The sequence below is a fragment of the Phyllobates terribilis genome, unplaced genomic scaffold (assembly GCF_046119375.1).
Source record: "Phyllobates terribilis strain yellow unplaced genomic scaffold, ASM4611937v1 Scaffold_8__6_contigs__length_399053987, whole genome shotgun sequence".
Taxonomy (NCBI): domain Eukaryota; kingdom Metazoa; phylum Chordata; class Amphibia; order Anura; family Dendrobatidae; genus Phyllobates; species Phyllobates terribilis.
This window is the reverse complement of record NW_027362768.1, coordinates 267,974,892-267,987,785: the sequence shown is the minus strand read 5'-3', so window position 1 is coordinate 267,987,785 and position 12,894 is coordinate 267,974,892. Positions and strand designations below refer to the sequence as shown.

Genomic DNA, 12,894 nt, shown 5'->3' with positions numbered 1-12,894 from the left:
ACCCGCGGCTGTTGCGGGCACATTTCAGCTGTATAAATCAGCTAACACGTACCCGGTTCAGTGTGGGCTCAGCGCCGGAGCCCGCGCTGAACAGGGGGTGATAGCCTGGTGCATACTATTACGCCCCATGCTGTAAAGAAGTTAATGGGGGAAATGGGTATGATTTGAACTTTTTACATTTTTGGATTTTCTTCATATTTTTTTACAACTTTTTTTTATTATTCTTTACTCTAGTTAAAAACAAAAAAAACCTTACTGCATTTATTAGTCCCCTTAGGGGACTAGAACCTGCGATCATCCAGTCACTTGTGCTATATACAGAATACACAATTCTGCTGCATATATTAAAAATCATGATCTCCTTTGAAGCCACAGGCTGAGTTTTAAGGGAGCCTTGTGATGGTAAGCATGGAGGTCTTCAACAGACCCCGGCTGCCATAGCAAGCCATTGGAACCCCCCCACAGGGGGCCAATGGGAGCATAGAATGATGCGTACAGGTTGACAGCAGCGGCTGTTAGAGGCAGATCCTGGCTGTGGCACACAGCCGTTATTTGCTGCGTATTGTTACGAACTCAGCCCGTGAGCCTGCTTCATACTCCTGCACTCCACTTATGCTGTACATGTACGGTGGGTGTTGGTAAGAGGTTAATATTTCTGCAGGGGAAATAAAGCACTGTACGATTTTCAGGTAAAACAATGTGCTATCAGTTTAACACTTTGAGGACCATAAGTTTAATCAATAAAAATTGGTTTCCGTTTAAAATTAAACAGGTTGTCCACTACATTATTATTGATAACCTATCCTTAAGATAAGTCATCAATGTCTGATTGGTCGGGGTCCGACACCCGGTACCTCCGCAGATCAGCTGTTATTGGTGTCGGCGGCAGCCGGAAGTACTCATTCATGGAGCTGGTAGTGGCTGCCACAAGGTAGTACACATCCACCTCTTATTGATCTGAATAGGAGGCGGATGTGTAGTACCATGCCTCGGCCACTACCAGCTCCACAAGTGAGTACTTCAGGCTGGCGGCGGCCTCCGACACTGATAACAGCTGATCAGCGGGGGTGCCAGGTGTTGGACCCCGACCGATCAGACCATTGGTTTACAAATGCTGTTCAAAATTCTGCCAAAAAAATTATGTATGAATAAGGCATAATGAGCAGGCCTGGGTGTTCTTGAGGGCCCTTTGTAGCCAATCTTTATTCTGACTAATAGATGAGGTTCCTAAATTTTAAGATAATCCCGGCTCAAATGTTGCAGCAAAATAACACCCCATGGCAGCTGTGTGTGAACACAGCCTAAGGTTCTGAAACTTTCTGGAAATTAATCTCTTAAAGGGAGCTTGACAGGTCCCCCATGCCCACAACCCACCAGCATTTGTATATTTCTTGCTAAATTCCCTGCCTGATCAGCCCATCATAGTGATTATTACCTAAACACATTTAAAAAAAGGCTTTATAAAGTCCATTTTTCATAAGCAAATTTGGCCTTTGACTAGTCAATGGGGCGTTAGTTTCCCCAGACTAATGGTCCCTCTCAGCTTGTTACCACTCCCCTGTGGGTGTGATAACATGATTTGCAAGAGACGGCATCATCTCCAGCTCTCTGCAAATCTCGCACATGCACGCGACTTTCCCTGCTCAAGTCACTGCACCTTCTGAAGTTGGGTGTACGCTTCTCGGCTTCAGAGGTGCGCTGCGCATGTCCGGAAGTGAAGAAGTCCGCTTCCAACGTCAGCAAGTGGTTAATGGGAGGGATAAACTGCATGCTCATTTTATAGTTTGAGTCATTATTTACACAGTGATACCACAGCACCATATATGTATAGTTTATTTATATTTTATTCCCTTTTCACGATAAAATCCTGCAAGAAAAAAAAAATTCTGTTGCCACATTGTAAAAGCAATACATTTCTTATATTTTCCACGCTGAGTGCGTATGATGACGTCTTATTTGAGGGACAAACTGCTATAATTTTTGGGCTGGTGACTTTATGATTGATTTTTATTTAAAAAAAAAAATTCAAGGCGAAATGATCAAAAATAGCTGGTTAACTGACAAACTACTTTTATAGATCAGGTCGCTACAAATGTATATCCCCCTTACCTCCCAAAAAAGGACTTAAAAGGAAAAAGATCTATTCATGTTTTTTTACATCTTTTTTTCTAAACTTATACAGGGACAGGAAGCGTTACCTCCTCTCTCTCCTGTCTCTGCAGGTTGTCTCTCAGCTCCAAAACCGGCCCCTCGTCCTCACTCACACTGACTGGAGTCAGAAGGTTGGGGGGTGCATGTTAACAAAATCATATAGTACTTACTCTCCCCAAGTCCAGTGCCTTCTCTCCGCCAATGCTTCAGCCTTAGTGTTTTGGTTGTAGTGTTGACATCATGTCAATAGCTCACAACACCGCTGCAGCTAATCTTTAAACCAATTCAGGCGTCATGAGCTGCTGTGCTCAGTGATTGTCTGCAGCAGAGATGTGAGGTGTCACCACTGTAGCCAAAACATTGAGTCCATATTAGGGGTGGAGAGCTGGTGTAGTGACCCGGTCCAGACTGTTTATGCCCCCTTTAAGTACCCCTAGGCTGTGAGTATCCTCTGTACACTGCAGCTCATTCCTTAGCTACCCCCTACCAGTATTACTGAGTGTTAGATATGCAGTTCAAGTAAATCCATTTATACCCAGTGTACTTTTCAGGCATTGTTCCAGATATGTTTCATTTGTTATATAAATGCACTTTTCATTTGCTGTTCTCCAGCATATCTGTTGGTAAAAGTGTTTGATTTATATCCCCTTTGCAATGTGAAGATCTGACATGAGAATTGAAGATTCCGTAGGGGGAGGTACCTCCAGTCTCTTGTCTAGACAGACGGAGCTGGGAAAGTAACCAGTTGGGCACAAAATGCCACAGGGAGCTGGGAAAGTAACCAGTTGGGCACAAGATGCCACAGGGAGCTGGGAAAGTAACCAGTTGGGCACAAGATGCCACAGGTAGCAGAGCACTTGGTGAGGGTGAGTACTATCTAATTTTATTTGAAATGGCAGGACATGTTTGAGGGCCACTTTTCTATAAGTGGAAGCTCCCTTTAATTTAAAATGTTGCTATAGTAACAATTATTCAAGGATACACGCTGGAAATTCGCACACCGCTTTTTGTGCTGTCTCCCTTCTTCTCTCCAGCTCCAAAGGATGTTCTGTCAAGTCTTCCACATAAAGAGCCATCGGGGAATTCAGACGATTAATTAAGTCCATCATTAAACTGAGAATAAAGAACGAACAGTTAAATGGGATCTATTGAAGCTGGGAAACTTATTGTAAGAATGGCTGTAGAATCATTTTTTGAACGTTTTCTTGCTTTATATTAATATCAGATGCTGAGGTTAATACCAGGATTGTAGAGCCAATCATTTAATTCCTGTTAGGCCACATTCACACATTCAGTATTTGGTCAGTATTTTACATCAGTATCTGTAAGCCAAAACCAGGAGTGGGTGATAAATACAGAAGTGGTGATGTGTTTCTATTATACTTTCCCTCTGATTGTTCCCCTCCTGGTTTTAGCTTACAAATACTGATGTAAAATACTGACCAAAAACTGAACGTGTGACCCTGGCCTTAACCAAACCACAAGCAGCATGAATCAGATCCTGGCTGCACTTCAGAGAAAACACAGTTTGAATAGCCAGCTGGGGACAGTACTTACATCCTTTCCACAGTCTCCATCTTGTGTTTCAGAGTAATGCTGTGTGCCCATGATGCGTTTTTTAAGCATTTCCGCAGCGGCAATTCCACTGTAGAAACGCTTAAAAAACGCATTGTAGGCCTGCCATGTTCCCCAATGATAATCCGCATGTGCTGTGCACATGCTGTGGAAATTTCCGCTGCGGATTATCATTGCGGAAAAAAAGGCAGCACTACCAATTATTTTGCGGAAGCACGGCGCTTTCGCCACCATTGACTTGCATTGGAACACATGGATTCCGCATCACTGGATCTGTACATGCGGATTCTATGTGTTTCAATGTGCGGGTGGTACCCGGGTTTGGAGAAGAGGAGACTCCTCCGGACCCGGGTACCATAGAACCTGTAAAAAAAAAAAAAAAAAAAAAGAATAAAATAAAAAATATACATTATACTTACCTTCTGATGGCCCCCGGTGTCCTTGTCTTGGCTTGCCGGCAGCTCACAGTGGACTCAAGGCGCTGCCAAGACGTCATTTAGTCATGTGACGGGTCACGCGACCGCTGACGTCAGCAGGTCCTTTAATCTACCGCGAGCTGCCAGCAAGCCAAGACAAGGACACCGGGGGCCATCAGAAGGTAATTATATATTTATTTTTTACCATTCTTTCGGTCACACTATATAAATCCATGCCGGTTGCATGGATTTATATAGTGTGACCAAGTTGTCAAGCACTTTCCAAGTGATGCTAAAATCGCTTGGAAAGCGCTTGTCAACCTGCATGCGGAAATGCATGTGAAGAACGCTTCACATCTGCATGTTCCTGGCAGGAAAAACGCATGTACAATCCGCAAGTACAATCTGCATGCGTTTTTTTCTGCCAGGGGAGATGCAGAAACGCTCAGGAAAAATCCAGAGCATTTCTGCATAGTGGGCACATAGCCTAAAGCACTGAGCTTGTTCTGCTGTCTAGCAGTGGTGGTCTGTCTACCAAAGCAATAAGAAGTGAGACAAAAGAAAAGTGTTAATTTCTCAAGAAAAGCTGAAAATATTAATTAGCAATAAATTGTGTATTTAGAAGCATAATAACCATTTGAAGATTGGAATGACCCTTTAAGATCGAATCAGACAAACTAGCCTTTGCTTTCCATGTAAAGTAATGAGCTTTGCTGAACTTCGCAACCCTGGTATTTTCCGTTTTTGCATTTTCGTTTTTTGCTCCCCTTGTTCCCAGAGCCATAGCGTTTTTATTTTTTGGTCAATATGGCCGTGTGAGGGCTTATTTTTTGCAGGACGAGTTTTAATTTTGAACGACATTACTGGTTTTACCATATCGTGTACGGGAAAACGGGAAAAAAATTCCAAGTGCGGTGAAATTGCAAAAAAAGTGCAATACCACAGATGTTTTTATTTTTTATTTTTTTTACCACGTTCACAGAATGCTAAAACTAACCTGCCATTATTATTCTCCAGGTCATTACGAGTTCGTAGACGCCAAACATGTATAGGCTCTTTTTTATTTAAGTGGTGAAAAAAAATTCCAAAGTTTGCTAAAAAAAAAAAAATGGCACCATTTTCCAAGACCCGTAGCATCTCCATTTTTCGGGATCTGGGGCCAGGTGAGGGCTTATTTTTTGCAAGCCGAGCTGAAGTTTTTATTGATACCATTTTGGGGTAGATTTGTTATTTTGATCGCCCGTTATTGCATTTTATTGCAATGTTGCGGTGACCAAAAAACGTAATTCTGTCATTTAGAATTTTTTTTCTCGTTACGCCATTTACCGATCGGATTAATTTTTTATTTATATTGGTAGATCGGGCGATTCTGAACGCGACGATACCAAATATGTGTATGTGTTTTTTTTTTATTATTATTTTATTTTGAATGGGGCGAAAGGGGGGGCGATTTAAACTTTTATATTTTTTTAAAAACATTTTTTTTTCACTTTTTGCATGCTTCTATAGTTTCCATAGGAGACTAGATGCAGCACTTGTCTGATCGCCTCTGCTACATAGAGGTGAATCACCTCTATGTAGCAGAAATGCTCCTGTGCTATGAGCGCCGACCACTAGGTGGCGTTCATAGTGATCAGCTCATGACAACCACTGGAGTCTGCTGCAGACCCAGGGTTGTCATGCCCATGCATAGGTGACCCGCGATCACGTGACGGGGTCACCGATGGGCGGGGTAAGTGACCGATGGGCTCACGATGCAGAAATGCTCCGGATTTTCTGCATCTCCCTGGCAGAAAAAACGCATGCGGATTGTACATGCGTTTTTCCTGCCAGGGACATGCGGATGTGAAGCGTTCTTCACATGCATTTCCGCATGCGGGTTGTCAAGCGCTTTCCAAGCGATTTTAGCATCACTTGGAAAGTGCTTGTCAACTTGGTCACACTATATAAATCCATGCAAACAACATGGATTTATATAGTATGACCTTAAAGAATGGTTATAAATAAATCTATACTTACCTTCCGGTGGCCCCCGGAGTCTTGCTTCGCTCCGTTCTCCCTTGTCGGCAGCTCGCGGTACACTGCACTGAAGGACCTGCCATCACATGACTATGACGTCAGCGCAGGTCCTTCAGTCCACCGCAATCTGCCGGCAAGTGAGGACGAGCGCAGCGAGGGCCGTCAGAACGTAAATATAACATTTATTTTTTATTTTATTCTTTTTTTCACAGGTTCTATGGTAACCGGGTCCGGAGGAGAGTCTCCTGTCCTCCACACCCGGGTACCATCCGCACATTGAAACGCATGGATTCTGCATGTACAGATCCAGTGATGCGGAATCCATGCGTTCCAATGCAAGTCAATGGCGGCGAAAACGCCGCGCTTCCGCAAAATAATTGGTAGTGCTGCGTTTTTTTCCGCAGTGATAATTCGCAGCGGAAATTTCCGCAACATGTGCACAGCACATGCGGATTATCATTGGGGAACATGGCAGGCCTTCTACCATACGTTTTTAAAGCGTTTCTGCAGCGTTTTTGCCGCTGTGGAAACGGTTAAAAAACACATTGTGGGCACACAGCCTAAGAGTGAAAGTCAGATGGCCGTATAAATTGGACCGAGATTGGACCACAATGGGCTGTAAGGGCTCATGCAGACATCCGTGGATCTTTGTCCAATCTCAGACCACAATGCATGGACTGGCCGGCAGCTCTCCCAACCCCAGTGTAACAGCTGCAAAGAAATATATGAAGCCGTCATGCTTGGGTCGGGAGAGCTGCCGGCCAGTCCGTGCATTGTGATCCAATCTCGGTCCGATTTAGGTGGTCGTCTGACAGCGCCCTAAGGGCTCATGCTGACGTCCGTGCAGATCGGTCCAATCTCAGACCACAATGCACGGACTGGCCGCAGGTCTCCCGACCGGAGCATGACGGCTTCATATAATTCTATGAAGCTGTCACGCTCGGGTAGGGAGCCCTGCGGCCTGTCTGTGCATTGTGGTCTGAGATTGGACTGAGATCCACGGATGTCTGCATGAGCCCTTACATATTTTTGGTCAGTGTTTGGTGTTGTGCTAAGATGATGGATTTGCTTCCATCAGAGTGAATTTCCATGTATCCTGTCTGTATTGTACCCATGTTTCTCATTGGAGAAATGATTCATCTGACTCTCCTCAGCATGATGATGCACGCTCATTGACGTGAGGAGAGGTGTTCATGTTAACTGGGACAATTACAGTAGAGAGTGTTTAGTCTGTAGAGAACTGGGGCAGCACCCAGACTGGAAATATGCTTGTGTGAATTAGATGACATTCACACATCCGTTTGTCACGGTCTGAGTATGGCCAGCGATGCACGGACCGGCCGCAGGTCTCTAGACTCAAACTCAACAGCCACATATATGGCTGTAGATCTGGTAAGTGCAGGTCAGGAAGCCAGGAGCCAGTCTGTGCATTGTGGTCCATAGTGGGATCCTGAAACACTGATGTGTGAAGGCGCATAAGGCCTCATTCAGATGTCTGTGATATTTCCTGTAAATACATTGTTCAGTTAAGCAAGAGAAGGACCATAAGTGTTTCAAAAACCCCAGAATAAGACGTGGTTAGAACACAATGTGATGACTAAAAAGGTACATTACTTTATTTGAATATTTAAAAAGACATATAGTATAAATTTCATGTATTAACAGACATAACATGGGCAGATGAGTCAACAGAGGGTAGATAGAGACACAGCTTGTATCAGATTTACACTGGACTTATAATAGGTCATATAGTCCAACCCATACAGTCCACTGATCACAACAAAAGTGTGTAGGAGAAGTTATAGTAACATAGATCATGTGACCTGCAGAAATATAGTTAGGACTAAAACATTTCACAATGCGGATGGCACGAGAGTCTTTGACATTAGACAATACATCTCCTGCAGCAGTGTTGGGGTCATTTATCACGCTACCTGTGGATGTGGGCACGTCTATGTGGGGCTCACGTCTAGGGAATTGAGGAGACGCGTGAGAGAGCATGTGTTGGATATTCTGGGGGCCGGGGAGGTGGAGGACATATCATCACTTCGGACCCTGCCAAGACATTTTAAGCAATATTGCGATCCCAAGAGTCTGCAGGTCCGCGGCATTGATCAGGTCCATTTGGGCCTAAGAGGAGGTGATGCAAAGAAGGCACTGGCCAAATTAGAATGCCGTTGGATCTATAGACTGGGAACTATGTCACCAGCAGGCCTGAATGAATGATTGGGTTTCTCCCCTTCCTCTAACCATGTGGTGGCCACCTTGCTCCTTCCGCGCCTCTTCTTCTCTGGACGCGGGTACCCTCATGGTACGACCCATGTCCCTTGGTATATGATTATTCATAGGACTTACTTATCAGGTTAATTGCGGTTGTTTGACTTTTCTTTGTGATTGCCCATTGTGTGATCTTTATAAATCCCCTTACCTGGATGCTTTGACCTCCCGGTGACCTCCCCCGTACATACTGTTTTAAGTATGATTAATCAATTTTGATCGATTTATCTCTGTGTCTCTGCCCCATATCTCTTTTTTCAGTCTGTCTTTTAATAGTGTGTTTGTTATTTTTTTATCCTTGTTTTAGCTCACTTATTCCCCCGGCCTCTTTCTATATTCGGAGCTCTGTTAAGAGTTGGAGGAGAACCCCACTGCTTTTTGGTTAACAACCTATTTGGATTTGAATGGAACTCTTCTCCTTTAAGGAAAACAAGTGGACATGGACATTTATTCATATTATGGACATTCATTGTAATGTGATCTGCTGTGCATCATAAGTGTTGTTTAAAATATACACTACTCAAAACAATAAAGGGAACACTCAAATAACACATCCTAGATCTGAATGAATGAAATATTCTCATTGAATACTTTGCTCTGTACAAAGTTGAATGTGCTGACAACAAAATCACACAAAAATCATCAATGGAAATAAAATGTATTAACCAATGGAGGTCTGGATTTGGAGTCACCCCCAAAATTAAAGTGGAAAAACACACTACAGGCTGATCCAACTTTGATGTAATGTCCTTAAAACAAGTCAAAATGAGGCTCAGTATTGTGTGTGGCCTCCACGTGCCTGTATGACCTCCCTACAACGCCTGGGCATGCTCCTGATGAGGTTGTGGATGGTCTCCTGTGGGATCTCCTCCAAACCTGGACTAAAGCATCCGCCAACTCCTAGACAGTCTGTGGTGCAACGTGACGTTGGTGGATGGAGCGAGACATGATGTCCCAGATGTGCTCAATCGGATTCAGGTCTGGGGAACGGGCGGGCCAGTCCATAGCTTCAATGCCTTCATCTTGCAGGAACTGCTGACACACTCCAGCCACATGAGGTCTGGCATTGTCCTGCATTAGGAGGAACCCAGGGCCAACCGCACCAGCATATGGTCTCACAAGGGGTCTGAGGATCTCATCTCGGTACCTAATGGTGGTCAGCCTACCTCTAGCAAGCACATGGAGGGCTGTGCAGCCCTCCAAAGAAATGTCACCCCACACCATTACTGACCCACTGCCAAACCAGTCATGCTGAAGAATGCTGCAGGTAGATCGCTCTCCACAGCGTCTCCAGACTCTGTCACGTCTGTCACATGTGCTCAGTGTGAACCTGCTTTCATCTGTGAAGAGCACAGGGCGCCAATGGTGACTTTGCCAATCCTGGTGTTCTGTGGCAAATGCCAAGCGTCCTGCACGGTGTTGGGCTGTGAGCACAACCCCCATCTGTGGACGTCGGGCCCTCATGGAGTTGGTTTCTAACCGTTTGTGCAGACACATGCACATTTGTGGCCTGCTGGAGGTCATTTTGCAGGGCTCTGGCAGTGCTCCTCCTGTTCCTCCTTGCACAAAGACGGAGGTAGCGGTCCTGCTGCTGGGTTGTTGCCCTCCTACGGCCCCCTCCACGTCTCCTGGTGTACTGGCCTGTCTCCTGGTAGCGCCTCCAGCCTCTGGGCACTACCCTGACAGACACAGCAAACCTTCTTGCAACAGCTCGCACTGATGTGCCATCCTGGATGAGCTGCACTACCTGAGCAACTTCTGTGGGTTGTAGAGTCCGTCTCATGCTACCACGAGTGTGAAAGCACAACCAACATTCAAAAGTGACCAAAACATCATCCAGAAAGCATTGGTACTGAGATGTAGTCTGTGGTCCCCACCTGCAGAACCACTCCTTTATTGAGGGTGTCTTGATAATTGCCAATAATTTCCATGTATTGTCTATTCCATTTGCACAACAGCATGTGAAATTGATTGTCAATCAGTGTTACTTCCTAAGTGGACAGTTTGATTTCACAGAAGTTTGATTTACTTGGAGTTATATTCTGTTGTTTAAGTGTTCCCTTTATTTTTTTGAGCAGTGTACATTGTGAGCGGGGTGACACAGTCACATTGTGATTGTATACGATACTTGAGTATATTTTTGTGTGGAGTAGGTCTTGTTTTGCTCCATATCTATCCTCTATATGTCCATGACTGGTATCTATGGGCTGACCCTGTTCGCATGCGCCGGATGCCGCGGTCATGTGACTGTGACGCGGTCTCGGATGGGCGGCGTCCCTGAACATTTGAAGTCAATGGGGGAGTTCCCCTCTTCCTGGATGTCGCCTGAGACCGTGCCGCTGTCACCAATGTCCGCTGCTGTGCGTCGCTATTGGTCAGTACCCACCTGCTCACTATTAGGCTCACATATATAAGAGCCCCTGTATCCACACACACCCCACCACTGCCCCCTGAGGAAGTACGGGAACACGTGTCGGGGCTTCCCCTGGCACTGTTGGTTATCTCTTTACCTCCACTAAGTATGTCTTCTTTAACCTTATCCATGTGATAGTTGTATTTTCTGTGTGTTGCAGGATTTTGATGACTGTCTATATTTGACCTGATACAGGTCACATGATCTATGTTACTATAACTTCTCCTGCACACTTTTGTTGTGATCAATGGATTGTATGGGTTGGACTATGACCTATTATACAGTAAATCCAGTGTAAATCTGATACCAACTGTGTCTCTATCTAACCTCTGTTGCCTCATCTGCCTATGTTATGTCTGTTAATACATGAAATTTATACTATATGTCTTTTTAAATATTCAAATAAAGTATTGGACCTTTTTAGTCATCACATTGTGTTTTAACTACATCTTATTCTGGGGTTTTTGAAACACTTATGGTCCTTGTCTTGCTTATCTAATGTTTAGTGGTATGCCCCTCATTACTTATGAGGTCTTGTTTTTCATTTTTACCTTGTTGTGCTACATTGTTTCATCAGTGTTTGGTCAGATTTTACTATCAGTTATTTTCCCATATGAAAAAAATTAAATAAACTGCAAAGCTTTTCCTATACATTATAATGTTAATCGCGGACTGCACAATGATGTCTGTGATTCTCAGGGACCCATAAACTTGGGTAAATTTGATCCAAGACTCCAATCAAAAACAGACATCAATGTGTTTTTTTTTTTGGCCACTTGGTCCGCAAAAAATACGGACATGTGAACAGCCCCATAAAATATAATGGGTACGTGTTCTATGAGAGTAAAACACAGATAGGACAAGAATGTGACTCACGGATGTCTGACTCAGGGCAAAACCTTATTTGTGCCCTTTTTTTCTGTGTAAAACATGTCAACTTCCAGAACTGGCTGTTCACTTGCTGTGAAGTAGATCATTCCCCTTGAAGGTGCCATTGTAATAAGATCATCAATATTTTTCACACCACTGATTGTAATCTCCTTCCCGCCAAAGTCAGTTGAGGCCTTCGTTTTTCTTTCCCTTATTTATAGTTGCATTATGGGCGCTGTAACTTTTTTATTCTTTTATTTACATAGCCGTATGGGGGCTGTTATATTTTGGGGGGATTAGTAGTATTTGGCACTAGTTTTGGATAATATAGTTTATTAACAAACGTTCATTAATTCTTCATGGGGAGAAATATAACAAAACATCAATTCTTCTGTTGTTTGTATTTGAATATTCATGCTATTCATCGTGTTGCACAAGTAAATTAATTTTATTCTATGGATCAGTACGATTATGGCGATACCAAATGTATATAGTTTGATCTACATTTAAAAACTTTTGAACAATAAATGCAGTCTTTAAAAAAAAAACAAGACTTAGGTGCTTCTCCCTGCCCGGAGCACTTAACCAAACGCTTCATGTGCATGTTTATGAAATCATGGATTTTTCTGTAATAACCATAGAGAAAGCAAAGCAGTCAGACTGTATAAGGCTAGAGGAATTCTCCTGGGACTGATACATAGCAGGGATCTGGGCAGGAATCAGCCCTTACATTACGGGGAAACACTGATATAAATGTGACAGTGGCCTCAGAACATGGTGGTGCTGAGACCATCATGTGTCCTCTCCCCGCCAGACATCGCAGCCTTACCTACAGCCGGTGTCCTCCCTCTACTTCCGGCGTCCTCGGCTACCAAGGAAACCAGATGGACTGTACCATGATAAACACGACGCGGATTCCTCGGCCTTACACCGCACGTTCATGCTTTAATATCAGATCCCATATTGTACATATACAGCGTAAGCCTGCCACAGCCGCCTGCTTGTCTCCTCAGTGATATATTGTGCATCCCCTACTAGCTATTAAATGGTACAGTCCGAATGGCTGGGCAGTTAAACCCGTAAACGTCGTTATAGCAACGAACGCTTGGGGTTAAACCATTCGTTCAAGGAGAGGGGGTTAAGCTTTTTCTATATATAGTTGTATCTCAATTC

At 44.0% G+C, this 12,894-nt stretch overlaps 1 protein-coding gene across 2 annotated transcripts in view; it reads right to left on the bottom strand.

The window, feature by feature from the left end:
- Window positions 1-12,784, bottom strand: part of FAM227A (family with sequence similarity 227 member A) — a 55,051-nt gene extending 42,267 nt beyond the window's left edge. The window contains exons 1-2 of one of the 2 annotated variants that reach the window (XM_073642704.1): window positions 12,551-12,784; window positions 3,153-3,264 (exon numbers count right to left, since the gene is read on the bottom strand). In XM_073642704.1, coding sequence (XP_073498805.1) covers window positions 3,153-3,260 — 108 coding nt within the window. In that variant the 5' untranslated portion in view covers window positions 3,261-3,264; window positions 12,551-12,784. Of the gene's footprint in view, window positions 1-3,133; window positions 3,265-12,550 lie in introns of both variants that reach the window. The other variant, XM_073642703.1, reaches the window with a different exon arrangement.
- Between the last annotated feature and the right edge of the window lie 110 nt (window positions 12,785-12,894).